Raw genomic sequence first — 20,681 nt, 5'->3', positions numbered from 1 at the left:
AGTAAGCTGCCATTTAGGTGTGCAAGCGGATGGGGGTAGGAGACAGCAAATGGAGAGCACATGGGAAATGGTCGCTTGAGTAGGTGTCAGAACGGAACACTCAAGACGATGGGCACGCTGAGCAGTGCAAAAGGATAGGTCCAAATGGGAATAGGTGTATGAGGAGTCGGAAAGGTAAGTGGGTGCTTCAATGTTAAGGCAGAAGAGGTTAAGAAGGCCAGCCAAGAGGGCAACTCTCCAACAGGTCCTGGGAGAACCCCAAAGGGAATGATGCAAAAATGGGGGAGGTAGCTGCCCCAATAAACTGAAGGAAGTTTGCTCTAGTGACATCGAATTATGGAGGTACATAAATGGTACAGAGGGAAAAAGTCTGGTGGGGAAAGAAAGGCGAACTGCAACAGCTTGAAGACAGGTAGTCAGGGAGATGGGTTGTCTATGAATGTCATCCCACGTGAGTAGTATGACGCCTCCACAAGATGGAATGCCGATCTCAGGGGGAAAATCAAAATGAATCTGTAAGTAATGTGTTAGCTCAAAACAGTCGTGAGGGCACAATTTTGTTTCCTGGAGGCAGAGTACAAGGGGATCCTGCGATGCTAAAAGCAGTCACAAATCCTCTTTGTGGAACCGAAGGACGTGAACATTCCATTGGAGGACAGTCATGATGAGGACGAGATGTAGGGATGTCAACTCGGCGTCCACTGACTAGCAGCCGGTGTAAAGTCACTGCTACAGGGCACACCTTTCTGAATAATAAACGGATTTACCATGGCGAAGGACTGACTGTCTACAAAATGTGACACCACGAGGAACAGTGGTGAACCATTAGCCTCGTTGTGGGTTGAGTGGGAAGATCATTGATTCATCGCGAGGAAATCCCCAACAATTGCCAGCGTCTCCGATGGCACGCTCCTTCCAACTGGGGGCCCCCCTCACAAGAGGGCACACCCGCCTTAGGTGATAGTTCACACCTTAGGTCACACCTCCCAAAAACCTGACAGAGGGACCAAGTGGCAATTTGGGAAGATTGCAGCTCAGGCAATCACCCCTCCGTCGGCCTGGCTTGTACCAGAGGGTACATGCAAACCCTACTTGTCTACCCGGGGCTCGGAACTATGCGTTACCCAGCCACCTGTTATGTGTCAGATGTGTCGGATGGCCTTCAGGAGCACACAGTGAGGAAGAAGAAAAAAAAGGGGATCCTCAAACATCGAAGCAGAGGAACGAGAGGAGAAGGGAAACACAGAAAGGAAAATGGAGCGAAAAACAAAGGTGAGACTGTTCACACGTAAGTGACAGAATGCAGAACATTCCCACTAATACCCTAAGACATGTTCCCAAGGGAGAGGAAAAAGAATAGCAAGAGGATCGACATGCAGCATGGCAGGGAAAAAAATGCTGCAAAGACTTGGGCCCCACGGTAGCCAGCCACGAACCCGCCTAAGAGTGGCGAGCCCCCTGGGGGCCACTCCAGCTTTGATCCACTTTCAGTAACTTACTGACCAGGGCCCAAAAGTGCCATGGCATGACTGGTGGCCACTGGGTCATTCCACACCAAGTGGTCTAAAACTGAAAAAAGTTCCCACCATCATGGTCTCCAATTTTCGTCAAATTTTAACTGTAGCTTTAGTCAAGTGTTGAAGTAAGTTTCCCAAGATTTCAGGCCTCTAGCTGCAATAGCTGCTGATCTAGACCCCCTTGTCTGAAGTGTACTTAGTCCGTGTGCATGCAACATAAAAAAAATGTCATATTTGGAGTCTAATAAAATCGAAACTAATTCATAAGAATGGTTAGTAAGATGCGACCCTGTACAGTTTTTTTTGCTGATTCCAACGAAATTATGTATAACATTACTCATGCAAACCCCGGTCAAATAACTCGACTCAAAGTATACTTCAAAATTTGTCGTGACACAACGCGACAAATTTTGACCAATATTAAGACTGCAATGATTTCCTTGCAGTTGAAGATATGGACTTGAACTTTTGGCCAAGCTTCATGCTTGTGCTAGACATAATGCAGCCGGATTTGCAATGATCCAGGCCATATGGTCGCCCTGCAGTATCTCTTCAAATTAGGCAGTGTCAGCACAAACGGTAAAATTTACCAAAGTTTCAAGCCAATTACTAAAAAATAGTTGGCCTGAATCTGCTTGTGAATAGTATCACCTAAAAGAGAAACTCTTGCTCTACAAGACTGACATTTGTTTTTTTTGCAACGCGACCATTAAGTACTCATTAACTCACATCAAAGTTGTTATATTTTGTATGCGCGATGCACTAATTTTTCTTCATTTCTAGGAATTTGAATCTTAATAGTCGCTTAGAATTACTGATATAATTGGATATTTCATTCGTGTTTTATTCAGTGATTGGCCAGTGAGAGATGTCAGAAGTTAATGAAGAAGAAGAATCGTTGGCCCCCTGTTCAATTGGAAAAGATGCTGCTGCATCGAAGTGCCATGTTATCTTCTATGCTAAGAAGACTGGATTCAAAGCGTTTAGTGATTTCACAGAATGTGACCAGAAATTGCTTGTTTCGCGTTCAGAAGCCAAACTTGACGAAAATTCCATCATTTGCTTCCACCATGAAGCCCTCTTCCTACATGAATATCAAGCGATGCAAAAGAAATGTTGCAATCCATTCAAGAAGAGGAATCACAATGTAAAAGCTGGACTTAGACTGCTTGATAATGAAACAGCTGCCAAACTTTGCCTGTTAAAGAAAAAAGAAGTGATTGATATAAAACCTGGTCAGAAGCTTTGCCCTCGCTGCATGTCGGCACTGAACCAAAAGCTAGAAGATTCATCATCACTATCAACCCAATCTGAACAAGATTTCACAACGGATGAAACTGAACCAGCCATCAACAAAAGTTTATCATTTATTGGTGCTTCACCATTGAAAAGAAGACAACTAAGTAAAAGAGATAAGCAAAGCTATGCAAAAAGAAAGATCTTGGATGCACAAAGTTTAATTGGGAATCAAATTGCTGCTGCTGTAGGAATCAATTACGATGAACAGCCAAGTTCAAGTAAAAGTCGCCCATGCAATAATTGTGCAGATCTTGATAATCTTATAGAAGAGTTGAAAGAAAAATGTAAAGTGTCAAATCGTAGGACAAAAGTTCAAATATTGACCTTGGTTCCAAGAAGCTGGACAATTAAAGATACGACAACAGCATTTAATGTATCAGAAAGAATGGTAAAGCAAGCGAGAAAACTGAAGAATGAGCAAGGTGTTCTAGCTTTTCCAGCAAATCGGCAAGGAAGGAAGCTTTCAGATGAAGTTGTTCAGAAAGTACATGACTTTTTTCAAGATGACGAATTCAGCAGACTTTGTCCAGGGAAGAAAGACTGTGTGCCTGTGAGAATTTCAGGAACAAAGGTGTACAAGCAAAAGCGGTTGTTGCTTTGCAATTTGAAGGAAATGTACGTGTCTTATCAGAAGCAAAATGGACCAGAAATTGGCTTCTCAAAGTTTTGCGAGCTTAGACCAAAATGGTGTGTTACAGTTGGCTCTGCTGGAATGCACTCAGTTTGTGTCTGTACAATACACCAAAATGTCAAGCTTATGCTCACTGGTGCATCAATCAATGAAGACTACAAGGAAATTCTTAGCAAAGCTGTTTGCAGCTTGGAAAACAAGGATTGTATGCTTCATCGTTGTGAAAACTGCCCTGGTCCAGAAGGTGTAGAAGCAGTTATTGCAACATATTTTGAAGATAATGACCCTGAAGAACTGATTGAGTACAAACAATGGATTCATACCGACAGGGATACTTTAGAAACAAAGCAGCTTTCAACAGAAGAGTATGTTGAAGATATTGCAGCAAAAATTTGGAACCTGTCTTGTCATCACTACATTGCCAAGCATCAAAGCCAGCACCTGAAAGCTCTCAAAACTGATTTGAAAGAAGGCGAATTCATAATACTAATGGATTTTGCTGAAAACTATTCATTTATTGTTCAAGATGCAGTGCAAGGCTTTCACTGGGAAAACAGTCAAGCAACAGTTCATCCATTTGTAGTCTACTACTGTGAAAACGAAGAGGTGCAATGTGTGAATCTTTGTGTTATTAGTGACTGCCTTCGACACGATACGATTACTGTCCATGTTTACATTGGAAAAGTAATCAATTACCTGAAGATGCAATTTTCCAAAATAAGCCACATCCACTACTTCAGTGATGGTTCAGCTGCACAATATAAGAATTTCAAGAATTTTCTCAACTTATGCTATCACAAAGAAGATTTTGAAATAACAGCAGAATGGAATTTCTTTGGAACAAGCCATGGAAAGTCGCCTTGTGATGGCATTGGAGGCACAACAAAACGGTTGGCAGCAAGAGCAAGTTTGCAACGTCCATATGAAAACCAGATTCTAACACCCAAAGATCTTTTCAACTTCTGCAATGATAATATCAATGGAATCAAATTCTTTTTCATCAGCAAAGAGGAAGTTGAAGAAGAAAAAGCTTCTCAAGAAGAAAGATTCCTGCAAGGGCACACTCTAGCTGGCACAAGAGAAAACCACCATTTTTTGCCCATTGATATGACGACAATTAAGGTCAGTAGAGTTTCTAATGATGCGACATCTTTTTTGGCCAAAATTAGTGCTGCTGAAGTAGTAGTTCAAGTCATGGATCTTCAGCCTGGGCAGTATGTTGCTTGCATTTATGAAAAGAAATGGTGGATTGGAAACATCGTTGAAATCTCAGTCGAACAGAAAGATGCTTTCATAAGCTTTATGCATCCTCATGGTCCTGCAAGTTCATTTTATTGGCCCTTAAGACGTGATACTTGCTGGATTCCAGAACAACTTATCATTGGTGTTATTCCAGCTCCATCAGTGACATCATCTGGTCGGCAATACAGTTTTCCTGAAAGCATTCTCTTGCAAATCAACGATGCTTCCAGAATGATGAAGTAACTGAGGAAGACAGGCTTGGGAACCTGCATAAAGAAACCCACAATCAGGCTTGGGATCCTGTGGTAAAGACACCCTGTAATCAGGCTTGGGAACCTGCAGTAAAGATACCCACCCGTGGCTGTTACTGCATGGCTATCGGGCGTGGCCCCTATGGCGATGGGGATGCTGGTTTTATTGTGATAACCAGTAATGGCTCAGCCATCATGGACCAACGCAGGGCACTGCGCACACAAAATATAAGATACTTTGACCTGAGTAAATAAGCACTTAATGGAAGCGTTGCAAAAGAAAAATATATCCATCTCGTAGAGCAAGAGTTTCTCTTTCAGATGATACAATTCACAATTAAATCCAGGCTGACTATTTTGTAGTAATGGGCTTTGAACTTTGGTAAATAAAGCCATTTGCGCTGACACTGCCAAATTTGAAGAGATTTTGCAAGGCGACTATAAAGCCTGGGTAGTTGGAAATCCAGCTGTATTATGTCCAGCACAAAGATAAGACTTGGTAAAAAGTTCAAGTCCATATCTTTATCTGCAAGGAAATTATTGCAGTCTGAATATTGGTCAAAATTTGTCGCATTAAGTCACGACAGAATTAGGGGTACACTTTGAGTCGACTTGTTTGACCGGATTTTGCATCAGTAATCTTATAATTAATTTCGTTTGAATCAGCACAAAAAACTGTACAGGGTCTCATCTTACTAACCATTCTTATGAATTGGTTTCAATTTTATGAGACCCCAAAAATGGCATTTTGTCTGATGTCGCGCGCATGCGAACTTACTACCCTTCAGACAAGGGGGTGTAGATCAGCAAGTATTGCAGCTAGAGGCTTGAAATCTTGAGAAACTTAATTTAGCACTTGACTAGTGCTACAGATAAAATTTGAAGAAAATTGGAGACATGATGGTGGGAAGGTTTAGACCACTTGGCATGGAATGACCCCACTGTCAACATCTCCTATAATCAGGTTAGTACCATATTTCCTTTCCTCTGCTGTGTTTCTTTGTACCCTGGAACTCTGTTCTCCGGGCCACTTTCAATCGCCCCATCCTGTATTTCTCCTGAACTCAACATCTCATTCGTCAAGGTGGATGCTGACTCAGTTTTCCCCGTAGACTGAAGGAAGGGCATGGAGACATACATGTTCATGCTCCTGACTCACCAATGTGCATCCATAGTGTGTGCAGTGCAAACCTATGTTTTTATTATAAGACGTTTGGTGCAAATTGTGTTTGATCTGTCATGACACTGATCACATTCGGGAGGGTGGATTTGCTTATGGCCATTCTAATTTATATTTTCCCAAGGTTATTGCAAATCATTTCTAGCAAATGCCACGCTGGTTCCTTCTGCAAGGCCAGATGACCGTTGGTCCTGTCCTTAAATACAGGGGCAACAAAACTTTGATTTTCAATATTTTGAAAATTGTTGACCAAATTTAAAAAGTTGTCTTAGCCTTCTCATCAAGAGGTATAATCTTAAGTTTACAATTTAACACAGTAAGACAAGTAACTACGTAACTTCAAACCTTAGGAATTTTTTTCTCACTGGCACCATACATAAAATTACGAAATGAAGATAGTTCACTGCTTACTACATTTCTGCTGTTAATGCAATAAAACTTTCACATTGGATATTTTTTTCCTACTGACTCTATTCATGGCACAGTTTGCAGACAGTACCCATATTACCACTGAACATAACTGCATAATTAAATTATACAATGCATGGTTCGGGAGAGATGATGGGATAAGCATTGAGATGTGTGGAAAACCTGCTTTTGGTTACAATGGAGTGCTAATTCATAACACTATATGCAACCCTTGTTTGATAATGAGGGTACTTAGTGACCTCCAACAAACTTTAAGCACAGTTTCAAACCTTCTCAACTTTTTCTCACTTACATGTCTAACATCAAATATTTAACATATCAAGCCACTTTGAAGTAATTAGGTATCTGAAGAGCTGTTTAATTCATTAAAGTATAAGGTCTTAGTTGTAGCTACTTGTATATTAAGTGTGTATGTATACTGGAGTTATTTATTTTCATTGTGTCAGTTATTTAGTTGTTATGACGACAAATCCTGTATCACAGAGATGGCCTTAGATAAATGAATAAATAGCATGCATCAACAGGGTACATCTACCAATCCATTATGGACATAACACTAATTCATCATCACGGAGCAAGAGGACTGGACTTAAATGTACTGAGAAAAATTAAATAAAACACACAACTGTATATTTCACCCAGGAAATGAAGCTGCATAATAAATTTCCCACAAGAAATGGAAAAACTGAAACCATTATGATTAAAATGATTTAATACTTCTTATATAACACATTCTACATCATGAACTGAACGCCGACAAAAGGGGTAATTCCATGGAAATGCGACATTTTTGTCACAATTAAAATTTTCTTCCACTTAATCATGTAGCATGTCATATTAAAGCTCAGAATGTGTAGTTTCTGAATTTGGCAACACTGCAACAATAAACTTAGCACGAGCTATGCATTAGAAGCCCGAATATAAACAGTAGCAGTGCCTTGCACAGAAGCCATTATTGGCAGTTTTCAGTGAACTGAAACGTAAGTCTTTACTCCTATTTTAACATATTTTACATGTGGCATGCTGTATGGTGAACTCCCCAGTCAATTAATGTAGGTTTCCACAACCCACTGACTATTATGGTGTGGGCAGATAATAATCATAGTAGCTTTGACGTCGGTGTTACGTTAGTCACCAAACACGCAATTTTTTCACATTTGTACTGTGATATCAGTTTTTTTTAGCTATTGTATCCATAAACATTAAGACAGACATCCAATATAGCATACTGAGAAAGGGGATGCGTAATATGGTTCTACAAACTCTAATAGTAGGTGTGACAAATGTAACAGGTATTTTGTGACTCACATAACCCCCATTATTTGTTACGTTAGTCACTGGTTATAACGACATTTTATCTGCCTCACTGGAAATAACAGTTTAATTTTACGATTTAATTTCAAAGAGACAATGTTAGTGTGTATCAAAAATAACGTATACAATATTTATGACAATTAATAGCCAACTTTTCTGGTAAGAAAATTAGTTGAAACACGCCTCATTGGCCACAATGGCACCAATGACACCAGCAGAATGGAAAAGAAGTCGACCTAAGCAAGATCCACAGAAGAAGGAAATGGAAAGACAGAAAGCACATGAAAATATGAAGAAACTATGAGAAAGTAGGAAAGGCAACAAGAAAATTCAACAAAAGGAGAGGGGAGCTTCAAGAATCCGTACGAAAAGAATGAGAGAATGCCGAAAACAGGCTTCTGACGAAACAGCATCCCCTACAATGCCAACAAGTTCGTCTGAAATATCACCATACAAATGTGCTCGGTCACTACAAAGAGCTGTCAGAAAAGTGAATGAAGCTTTACCCAGAAGTCCTTGAAAACGAAGAAAAGTGATAACGAAATTATTTTCAACAAGTTTATGTAGCGTCTCTCTGTGTGGCACAGTGTCAAAGACATAGGTCAACTGCAATCACTGAAGAAACAAAACAACTTGTGCAAGTTTTCTTACGCAGTAATTAAATTTCACACCAGCTGCCTGGTAATAAAGATGTGACAGTTGTCAGGGATGCACAAACAAAGACAAAGACAAGCATGAAAAAGAGGCTGGTGATATTCAATCTGAAGGTGGCCCACTTTTTGTTTAAAGAAAAGTACCCTGATTTGAAAATAGGATTGTCAATGTTTTGCCAACTGCGTCCACCACACGTTGACTTGTTTGGCTCTTTCAGACAAGAAGTGTGTTGTTGTTTATACTGTGAGAACTTTGAATTCCTTCCTCGCCAGATCCATTTGTACACAAGTGCAGAAACATCCACAAATGGCTTTGTAAGCTCTATTGTGTGTGATATGCATAACAAAAAACTGTATGACAGGAAAGTGTCATTTGTGCTTACCTTCCGAACAATTAGTAGACACCTTGGAGTTCAAAGTGCAACAGTCAACTGAAGAACTTGAGAACTGCAAGATTCAAGTCACTCAGCGGGATAGAAGGAGTGCAATTGCGAAGCAAGAATGGAAGCTTCTTGAAGCAAGAGATGAACTGACAACTCAACTCCAGAAAGTAAAATTACACCTATATAACATATAGGGTCATTCCGTGCCAAGTGGTCTAAAGGCTCCCACATGACCCTCATGGAACTGGTAAAGTTTCAGTTTCAGAAATTCAATACTTTTGGAGATACAGTCACTTGTTTGAGACCATAGCACAGCTTTCTACAGTGCGTCCTTGAATTTTCAGCAACTTTGAGATGAGATATCTCTGTAACTATTTTCATGAAAGAAACAAAACTTGGCCATCTTATACAACTTTTAGAGCTCTTTACAGTAAAATATGAAGAAAAGGATTTCTGAGCAATTTTCATATAGATAATTTGCAACAAAGTTGGACGAAAAATTACCTGTTTAAAAAAATTGCGAAATTTAGTTTTTTATATCTCCAAAAGTAATTGTGGGATGTACATGAAACTTTGCACACCATAACTCACCAACACGAGGTATTATAACATAAAATTTCATTCTCCTATTGCTTTCCATTATTTCACAAATCTAGGGTGAAGTTGACGATTTTTCAAAAAGTGCTAAAAATGGGTATTCTTAGTCAAATTGTTCAAAAAAGTGTTTTCTCCAAACTCTTCTAAACTATGGTCATTAGAAAGAGCATATTCTAAACTACCTAGAAAAGTGGATTTGGTTTTGTAATGCAAGCATATAAGGCCCTAAAAAGTAGCATCATCAGAGATGTGCACTGGAAGTTTGAACACATTTTCCTGCCACTCAAATTATACCTGAAATCTTTTATTTTGCCTGATACATGTTTATTAATGTCTGGGATAAGTGAAATAAGAAGTCCTGATGAATAGGACCTAGCTTAAGTCCGAATAGCCAAAGAATAAAAATAGAAAATGTTATTTCTTAATTGTCACCTCCCCCCCCTTACACACACACACACACACACACACACACACACACACACACACACACACACACACACACACACACAATTATTATTAAGAATGAATGTAAATCGTAAAATTTATTTGCATAATCATCTAATTATTAGTTGCCTGTTTAATGAACAACACCGGCTTACTGATGGAAAAGAAGTGTATAAATGAGTTGCTATGGTCCATGGTGGCTTAACCACTGCTAGTTTCATTTCACCTGAGAAAACCAGCATTCCCATTGCCATAGGGGCCACGCCCGATTGCTTAGCAACAACAGCCACGGGTGGGTTTCTTTACCACAGGATCCCAAGCCTGATAGTAAAATTATTTAAGTGCCCCCTGTAAAATTAGAAGGCACTCTTGGGTTCCTTAGATTGTTTCCTCTAACCTATTTCAATTTTTGATATGCTACATTAATTTTCTGATGAATATCAAGAGGAATGGTGTATTGCCGGCCAGACGAGTTTACTGATGGAGCTGGGATAACTGCAATATGTGGTGTTCCGGAACCCAGCACTTGTCACTTCTTGGTGGCCAATAAAATGGATTTGCTGGACCATGTGAGTGCATAAAGTTTATTAATGCATCCCTTTGCTCTGTGGAGGTCTCACAGATATTCCCAATCCACCACATGTTTTCATAGATGCATGCAAGATATTGTCCTGGTTGGAGAGCAGACATTAATATGCCTTCTTCATTACTGTGACCCGTTTTAGCTTGAAAAGATGAACAATCATTTGAAACTCTGCTGACCTGAATTACTGTTTCATCAATAGGTAAAAAGTGATGATTTTCTCTAGTGTCTGCTACAGTTTGTCCAAGTTTAAACCTCTCTTCTTGTGACAATATTTTTTTCTATTTCATCTTTACTGACGAAAACAAATTTAATTCCATTAATGTTTTCAGAGCAGAAGTGAAACAGATCTAGGGGAGTAAGAATCTGTCCATTAAGTGGCCGTTGGAAGCTTGCTCTTGCAGCTGACCGCTTTGTTGTACCTCCAGTCCCATTACAAGGTGATTTCCCGTAGCTAGTAACAAAACAAAAAAATAATAATAATAATAATAATTCCATTTGGCAGTAATTCCAAAGTCACTCTTATGATAGCACAAATTTAGGAAATTCTTGAAATTTTTATATTGAGCACTGGAGCCATCACTGAAATAATGGATGTGGGGTATCTGTGCAAAACTGTGCTTTTATATATTTGATGAGCTCCTTGATAAAAACGTGAACTGTAATAGTGTCATGCCGCAATCAATCACTGATAATGCAAAAACTTAAAGATTCTACTTTCTCATTTTGACGAAAGTAGATAACAAATGGATGAATTGTTGCTTGACTATTGTGCCAGTGGAAGCCTTGCACAGCATCCTGAATGATAAAAGAACAATTTTCTGCAAAATCCATTAGGACAACAAGCTCTTCATCTTTCAGATGACATTTAAGGCCTTTAAGATGCAAGCTTTGATGCTTGGCAATGTAATGATGGCATGACGGACTCCATATTTTCTTTTTTACATCTTCAATAAATTCATCCACTACCATTTGCTTCATGTCCAGTGAGGCCCGATTGGTATGTATCCATTGCTTAAACACAATAACTTCCTGTGGCTCATTATCTAGGAAATAGCTGGCAATTTCAGATGCTATAGCTTCGGGCCCAGGACACCTTTCACAGCGATGTAGCATGCACTGTTTAGAGTTCAAACTGCCTTGCTGAGAATCTCCTTATAATTTTCACGTATACCAGCTCCACTAAGCATAAGCTTAACATTTTGGTGAATTGCACGGACACAAACTGCATGCATTCCAGCTGATCCTACTGTTACACACCATTTGGGTCTAAGTTCACAAAACTTTGAGAACCCTATTTCTGGACCATTTATATTCTTATAGATAACATACATTTCCCGTAAATTGCAAAGTAACAATCTTTTCTGCATGTATGTCTTTCTATCTAAAAGTCTAACTGAAATACTATCTTCCTTTTCAGGGCGCACCCTACTATACTCATCATCTTCAAAAAAATTTCGCACTCTACTAGCAACTTCTGCTGGTAATTTCCTGCTTTGCCTATTTTCGGGAAGTGCCAGAATGCCCTTATCTGCCTTACGCTTCCGAGCATTCTTCACCATTCTTTCGGACACGCCGAACTGAGCTGCTGTTTGTCTGACTGTCCAACTTACAGGTGCCAAGGTTAAAATTTGCATCTGTTCTTTATGAATTGCATTCTGCATCTTGGCTTTCAGTTCAGTCAGCAAATGTGCGTAGTCGGCACAGTTTCCACATTCCTTAATTTCACTACCATCTTCAATTTGTCGGTTTACTCCCATTGCATTTACAATTCTGTTTTTAATCACATTTTGAGCCTTTTGAATTTTCTTCTTCACATATTGGGGCTTATCTCTGTAGCTTACTGTTCTCTTCAGGGGTGAAATACCAATAGACAATAAGCTACTATTTAATTCTTCTTTTGGTGTAAAGTCCTCATCAGAATGTGATGATGAGGCTGATAAAGCTTCGTCCAATTGTCCTGCACGCCGGACAAATTTTCTGACCTGGCTTTATGTTATTAACAAGCTGCTTCTTCAACACATCAGAAGCCTTATTAGCTGTTTCAGCATCAAGAGTGTGAATTCCTGCCTTAACATTATGATTCACCTTCCCAAACGGATTGAAGCATTTTTTTTGTAACCTCTCATATTGTGTCAATAACAGGGCTTCATGGTGTAGGCAAACTTGAGAGGTATTGTCCAGCTTTGCTTCAGAACGTGGGACCAACAACTCTTTTTCCTCATCACTAAAATCCGCAAACCATTTTAAAGCAGCTTTTTTGGCAAAGAAAGTGACATGACACTTTGTTCCACTATCTCCTTGCCCAATTGAGCAGGAAGGTATACTGTTCCCTTCTGCATCCATCTCTAATCAGTAACTAAATAATGTATTTGGCCTCTAAGTGCAAATTATAATCTGCTTAAACTCCAGACAAACTGCTACTGAATGAAATTATACACAATGTACAATACCAATGAAAAAATCTAATAAGAGATATATGCTATAAAAGACACAATCAAAACAATTTTTTGTAAATTAGATTACAAACTTTGATGGTCTTACGAATCACTTAACAAGCCACACTCAGTCAAGAGAACCCACTCACTGTGCTGCAAACACACCATTGAAATACTAATTGTTCAAACAAGTCTCACAATAATGAAACAACCTGATTGTTAAAGTAATTGTTGCCATTATATTTTCTATAAACAGTGAATCTTGTGAATTTTCTCTGTGAAATTAGTGGTTACATATTTACCAAGGTAGTAGGCTACATTTAAGTGTGATTAAATACAAAATTAAAACTCTTAGATGTTTAACCAACCAATTTCACATGTTTCCCTAATAACTTTAAGACAAGAATTCACAGGTTACAACACCTAGGTATTAAAATCTCTTCAATACTGATTGGAAAATTTACATCACTTGATGCATGATTCAAGCAAACCGATTCTTTTTTGGAAAAATGTTTTATACAATTGAATCCAAAAATTAGGTCTTTATTTTCCACTTGTAAATATTTACAATTTTGAGATGTACAAAAAATATGAAGCTATTATTCAATGAATTCTTTATGATCTATTTTTTTTACAAATGAGAAGAGTTTTATGCAGATGAACACTTACGATAAAAGTAGAAGGGCTACTTCTCATAGTTTTCAAGTTTTTCTGACAGTCTCATTGCCTATTTACCAGATCTTTTTATTTCAATTACTCAAGGCACTAATAAACATTTATTAGGCATAATAAATGGTTTCAGGTATAATTTGAGTGCCAGAAAAATGTGTTCAAACTTCCAGTGCGCCTCTTTGATGATGCTACTGTTTAGGACCTTATATGCTTGCATTACAAAACCAAATCCACTTTTCTAGATAGTTTAGAATATGCTCTTTCTAATGACCATAGTTTAGAAGAGTTTGGAGAAAACACTTTTTTGAAAAATTTGACTGAAAATACCCATTTTTAGCACTTTTTGAAAAATCGTCAACTTCACCCTAGATTTGTGAAATAATGGAAAGCAATGGGAGAATGAAATTTTATATCATAATACCTCGTGTTGGTGAGTTATGGTGTGCAAAGTTTCATGTACATCCCACAATTACTTTTGAAGATATAAAAAACTAAAGTTCGCATTTTTTTTAAACAGGTATTTTTTGGCCCAACTTTGCTTCAAATTATCTATATGAAAATTGCTCAGAAATCCTTTTCTTCATATTTTACTTTAAAGAGCTCTAAAAGTTGTATAAGATGGCCAAGTTTTGTTTCTTTCATGAAAATAGTTACAGAGATATCTCATCTCAAACTTGCTGAAAATTCAAGGATGCACTATTGGAAGCTGTGCTATGGTTTCAAACAAGTGACTATATCTCTGCAAGTATTGAATTTTTGAAACTGAAGCTTTACTAGTGTTCATTGAGAACATGCGTGAATGTTCATACAAAATTTCATCAAAATCCATGATGGTCATGTGGGAACATTTCTCGATATTAGATCACTTGGCACGGAATGGCCCTATACCGACAGGTATCAGAATTGCAGAAACAGCAGGACTCTCTCTCTAGCCAGGAAGTGTGATACTGCAAACAGACTTTGTTGAAAAGTATTGTATAAGACATCAGAGTGAAGTAATGGCAGCACACTGGAACAACGATTGTGCTGTGACAATATATACTGCAGTCATGCATCATCGACCAGATTCTACCAAGGATGTCAAGCATCAGTGTTATGCTGTGATTTCAGATTGCACCAGTCACACATCTGCAGAAGTACAGATCTTCAACAAAGCCATCATAACACATTTTGAAGAACACTTTGAGACAGTTGAAAAAATTACAGTATGGAGTGATGGAGCAGCCAGTCATTTCAAGAACAGGTATTCCATGGCAGCTATGTTGGCACGTCTAAAATATTCTGCTTGGAACTTTTTTTAATCGTATTTTGGGGCTCAAATGATGGTGTGGGTGTTGTCGCAAAAAGATATGTGCGGAGGCGCGTCCTCCAAGGTGACAAACATATTTCGAATGCTAGAGAGTTCTATGATGTTCTTGTTGCTGGTAATTTGAATATGCAGGTCCTATTGTCGTCGAGAGTGACATGTAAGAAGAAAAACATTAACTGAGTAACTTTTTTAAACATGTAGCTCCTGTCCAAGGTATCAAAGGAGCGCATTGTGTAAAATAATTTGCAGGTTGTGGTTACCATATCTGATAGTGTAAGATTTTACACTGTCAGTCTTCATAATAGCAATGATGATTCAGATAGCAGTATTCCGCAAGAAAGTAGTGAAGACTTAAGTAATGTCCTAACATTTGGTAATTCTGTTTCTATAGAACTATCTGTACATGGCTTGTGCATTGTTCAGTATGATAATCAGAGGTATCCTGAAGAAGTAGTTGGAGTGGATCCTGAGGATTCTAATTCTTTTCAAGTGTCTGTCATGATTCCTGCTGGCACATCTACATATAAATGGCCTGACAAAAAGGATCAAATTATGTATCACAGGAGTGACATTGTGAAGAAACTGCAATCATCACCATGCCCACTGAATCATTTCAAGTTCAGAGAGGCTATATAAGATTTATCCAATGCTGTATGCTTTGTATTTACACATGTGCTTCAATCATAGGACTGTGGCTTACTCTGAAATAAAGTTAATAGTTATGACCATTGTGTTATGTTTGTCACAGCACCTTACTGATAAAATCTTCCTGTCTCCACCTAATAATTAGCCACACAGCAATAAGCTGCTGGTAAGAAGTAAGGTAGAGTGCACAGGTCGAAGTCATATATTAAGGGTGAAACTAAACAGCATTGGCACTTGACAAAAGCTGTTACAACATCAGTTGGTTTTTAAAGTGTCATGCAAATGTTACACTTGTCACACTTTTTTAAATTTTATCTATAAATAGGCTATTGTATTTATAGGCAATTTGTGAAACTCTCAAAGAAGTCTGGAAATCAACCTATCATGTGTAACATGAAGGTTGTAAAAAAGTAATCATTGTTGCCAAAAGGAAGGGGTTAAAATGTCTGTTGTCACTGAAAAATGTTATGTTAGTGACCATGGAATGACCCAAAATTTTGGAAGGTCCATGGTGGCTAATTACAGAGTAATAGCATTTCATCTGACTTATTATCTTTACTTACAGCACCTTTGTACCTGTATTGCACTTTGATTCATTTATTCAGTCATGCATACACACACAAATTACTTTGCATGGATATCGATGTGATACTTACATGTACAGGGTACTTGGCTATTGTACAAGCAAATAATCCTAATGAAAATAGGTCCAGAAGCCAATGGTTTGTCTGACAATGTATTATGACTCAGTACAAGAATACCTTACAACAGGGTCCCTGAGGGTTCAGACAAGCAGATATGCACTTGAAGGAAAAAAAAAAAAAAACACCCACCCACATGCCCATTGTTCATGTGAAGGTAGGCTTCTGCACATCACATCATGCCCAGGCTTTGTCCTAATGCAATCACAGCCATCCACAATGCCAATGTGTCCCCAGAGTTTGATACAATCAACAGGCCTGGAACAGGGTTCAAGCCCCCGGAGGAGGAGGCTGAGGCTGGGATGTCAGGCTACTGGCGAGCTATGATTGATATACTTTTTGTCTAAATGTTATTTACCAGTAGCCTACTGAGGTATTGAATGATAAATAAAATGAGGGCAGTTTATAACTTTGTAATTTAGGATGTCCCACTAGTGGAATTTTAACATAAATGTAGCCTTACACATTAAAAGTGTTGTAACATTGGCAGGAGTGCATTTGTCATATTGAGGAAACCACTGATTTCTGGACATATGTTTATTGGGTTTATCTGCTTAGTTTTTTGTCCTCTACACACTCCTTTCAGCATAACAGTCAGACATGCTGTGTTCATTGTTTTTTAGCTGTGGTATACGGGAATTATATGAGAATAACAGAAAAAACACAAGCTTTCATTCAGTATTGCTGGGTTCTGGTTTGGGTTGGTTTTATTGGCAGTGTTAGATGTACATTAACAATATTACACAGCAGTAGGTATAGGTTTATTGATGAAGAGTTGTCCGAGATGCATCTTGTGTGTGGGTCTCCTTAATGTAATGGAAGAGCAGTACGATATGCTGTGCTTAGCCGTTCCTGCAGCAACAGCATTGTACTTTTGCAACTCTTCATCAGTAGACTTATTCATAGGCCTTTTGCTGGAAAAACAAACCTGAGTCACAACAAAGCAGTACTGAAAGAAAGCTTGAGAGCAACTAGTAGAATGGGTATTCTGTTGTCAATAGCAAGTGGGCTGACCAAGTTTGTTTCCAAACAAGACACACAGTACATATCGTAGGCATTTGCACTGTTGTCCACATATTTTCAGTGCAATACACATAAAATATCCATGTACCACCACCAAAATTTTGTTAGTTCAGGTTCACACAGTGAACAGTAATCCTTTTTTTTTTTTTTTTTTTTTTTTAAATGGAACCAGGGTAGGTACAAAAGTAATAGTGTTGTTAACAACAATTAAAGAACTAGACCTGTTAGTCCACAATATATTTTCAGAACATATGTTCCTAAAAATTGTACACTCAAATTTTTTATGGAAAATTCCAGCATTATTTCCTTTTAACACTCAACGAAACTCTATTTTCGAAGTTTTTCTGTAGAATGTGAACACACTGAATGGAATGGAGAGCACGGGGGTCCCAACCACCATGTTCCTGGTGTCAGCTGAAAAGACGTGACTTAAAAAAGTGATGTGAATGAAAAGAGTTGACATTTGGCACTATGTTTAAATTTAATACATGTCTATGTAAGTTGACTCCTGAATGTATGTAACGTTTTCAATACATTTTATTGTTGTATTAAGCCGACATATTTATCACCTGAAAAATTATTTGCCAAACATACATATACCTAGAAACTGTTTCAGGCTGATAATGGTACCGTAATTACTAGTCAGGATGATTGGAAGATAGACGCGAAGAGAGGTCAATTTCATTGCAAAACGATGGTCTCGTTAGTAAAATTTCTGGGCAGTTTCTGAGGTTTCGGTGCATTGGTACGAACTTCAAAGTTAGCGGTGATAATTTCTGAAATATTTTTGTCAGTCTTCTGTCCTGTGAATCACGTGTTATGAAATGTGTCAGAAAAGAACGCTGTTTCCTAAACAAGGCGGTTTCTCACAATTCGTGTCAAATCTATGTCCAGTTTGATCCTGCACAGATGAATATTCAGAAAACTTCGCAAGATTTAATTTCTATGACCTACAATGAACCTTAAATTTTGTACACACGCAGAACTTTTATCATATGCAAACTGAAAGAAATTTCTGGTCTGACGGGCGTTAAACGACGAAATGAAAGAATTAATCCTTTGCTCGCACAATGACTAAATCAGTTCACCTCGATTATATGTATGCGGGGGCCGGCCAAGTTTTGACATACATGGTAATACTACTCAAAAAATATGTAATTACCTAACTGAGTTATCAAGCTACTCTCCTGCCACCAGGAAAGTTAATTGCAAATCTTCTCCTAATCACGCACACTTCGTTATTTAATACACGCACTTCACAAACCCATACTTCGGTCAAACCCAAACCAACATGTGCACGAACACCAAAGAAGTTAGTCGCATCAACCAAGAATATGGCTGTATTTGGAGTTCCACTGATATGTATGATAAATGTTGAACTTGCAGTGAATAAAGTTTAACAAACGAAAACATTGGGAGCCATTTTTGAATAGGTTTTCGCCAACTGTGAACTAGGCCCGTTAACAGAAATATCTAAGATTAGTAAATGTGTGCGGGCGGATCTTCAGAGAGGTGTCACATTTTGTTTTTATATGCTTCTGCAGCTAACCCATATCCACACCTTTTTGAAAAACTTGCATGACATGTTGTTCTCCAACAGTGGATTTTGAGTCTATTTCTTTTACTTTCTGAGACATGTTTTTTTTTTTTTTTTTTTTGCAAGTAATGAATAATAATGAATCTACGGCCAATTTTGGAGAAACAGAAATCAAGCAAATCAGTGAACAAAGATCTTCACTGATTTGAGGAGTCCGATACAGAAGCTGTTCATTAAGATGCAGTGGGGAGAGTGATTCGTTCGTCCTTTCACACAGCAGGCGCAGATTTTCGGATCATTGTAGCTCTTGTATAATGAATCAAAAAATGCTGCTGCTCGATACATGCAGAATCACTTACGGGATTACAGACGAGAGGCAGTAAACCGCTTGCTACATTTTGCGTGGGTCGCTGCTTATCGCTCATCATAAGCAGATTGTAAAGTTGGCAGTTCTTCCGTTACCATCAGCACTATTGTTCGTTAGTAATGAAAAAAGCCTTCTGTAGACGTCCAATGCTGTAGGAAACAGTGGCTGCACATGACCCAGAAGCGATTTATGCCAATAAAAATCTGGTTTATACATTATACTTATATGTAGCATGGTAGCACACATAGAAAATGCTTATGAGATTTGTGTAAAGTGTAGGTGCGGATACTAGTGAAGACACTCTAATGTATATTACAGACCTGAAAATTGTTCCTAGAAATACTCTAAATTACGCGAACGAAATGCAAACGAAGAGAAAATAGTACCGGTATTCAAATTATGCTCATCCCAGTAAATATTTCAGTGGAGCATGTCACAGAAAACAAAAAATAACTATCTTCACGATACTCGATATGTTAACCCTCCTCCGGGCGCAATTAGCCTGACAAACACAGCTGACGTGTTTTCGTTCCCTTCTCCCCAGTTAGGCGACGTGGGATTTCCCCGCCATTTGTACCCTCTTGTCTTCAGGATCTGTTTACAATCCACTCCATTAGTTTTCGCGTGACCTCCGCAATGAGCAGATGTGACGTCAGTGAGCTCTCATGCTCGTTGCGTCCGATTATGTCTCATTTAAAGAAGTATGTAATTTTGACTGTTCTTCACCAGAGTTGTTATATTTCTCACTTGATCGGTTAGTAGTGTCAATGTTTGGACTATTTTGTGAAAATATGTAGTATACTGAGCTGGACTTTCCAGCACATTGCACCTGACTACGTAATTATCCTGGTGTTTTCTCTTTCACACTCCGGATTCTCCACAGATATGGCTCGGAACTATTACGATTTGTCTAACCCACGTCATCTTGAATAAATACAGGCTTTGCTGATGTGCAGTGACGAGAAAGACCGCATGTGTTCTAAGGATATTGGTGATGAGACTGACATTAATTCACAAGACTAAGTGAAAGAATGTGAAGGTGATTTTTGTAACTGAGCCAGATGATGAGGCTACTCCTGAAGATGAAGAAGGAAGACACGACAAAACAAGAATTTTTTATTTAGGAAGAGATAAGAGGACCACAATGGCCAAAACGCCATCTGGGAAAAGACACTGCTTGAGACCTAACATCATCATTCACCTTCCTAGAGTCGTAGGAAATGCTAAGAAGTCTAACAGTGCAGCTAAATGTTGGAATAATTTGTTTACTGATTACATCCTTGAAGCAATCGTCAAACCAATACATTGACACTATAAGGTATCGTTTCTCCAGAGAGAAAGAGAGAGATATCAACTCCACAGACGTTATTGAACAACGAGTTTTTATTGGATTATTGTATCTAGCAGGTGCATAGAGAAGGAATCGTCTAAGTCTGGAGGAACTTTGGGGGACTGAAGGGGATGGT

General features: G+C 38.5%; 2 protein-coding genes across 2 annotated transcripts in view; both read right to left on the bottom strand.

Annotated features, from left to right (window-relative positions):
• The window catches only part of LOC124544908 (T-complex protein 1 subunit epsilon), a 49,690-nt gene extending 31,052 nt beyond the window's left edge, over nucleotides 1-18,638 (bottom strand). Inside the window, exon 1 of the mRNA XM_047123642.1 lies at nucleotides 18,474-18,638. The gene's annotated coding sequence lies outside the window, so the exon portion shown is untranslated. The remainder of the gene's footprint in view (nucleotides 1-18,473) is intronic.
• LOC124545703 (ARL14 effector protein-like) lies at nucleotides 12,441-12,869 on the bottom strand. Its single transcript, XM_047124650.1, has one exon. It carries the CDS (start codon nucleotides 12,867-12,869, stop codon nucleotides 12,441-12,443), a length of 429 nt encoding a protein of 142 aa, XP_046980606.1.
• Nucleotides 18,639-20,681: the final 2,043 nt, after the last annotated feature.

This window comes from Schistocerca americana, chromosome 8 (assembly GCF_021461395.2).
Source record: "Schistocerca americana isolate TAMUIC-IGC-003095 chromosome 8, iqSchAmer2.1, whole genome shotgun sequence".
NCBI classification, from domain to species: domain Eukaryota; kingdom Metazoa; phylum Arthropoda; class Insecta; order Orthoptera; family Acrididae; genus Schistocerca; species Schistocerca americana.
Note: the sequence above shows the minus strand (reverse complement) of the source record. Positions and strands in the feature narration are given on the sequence as shown.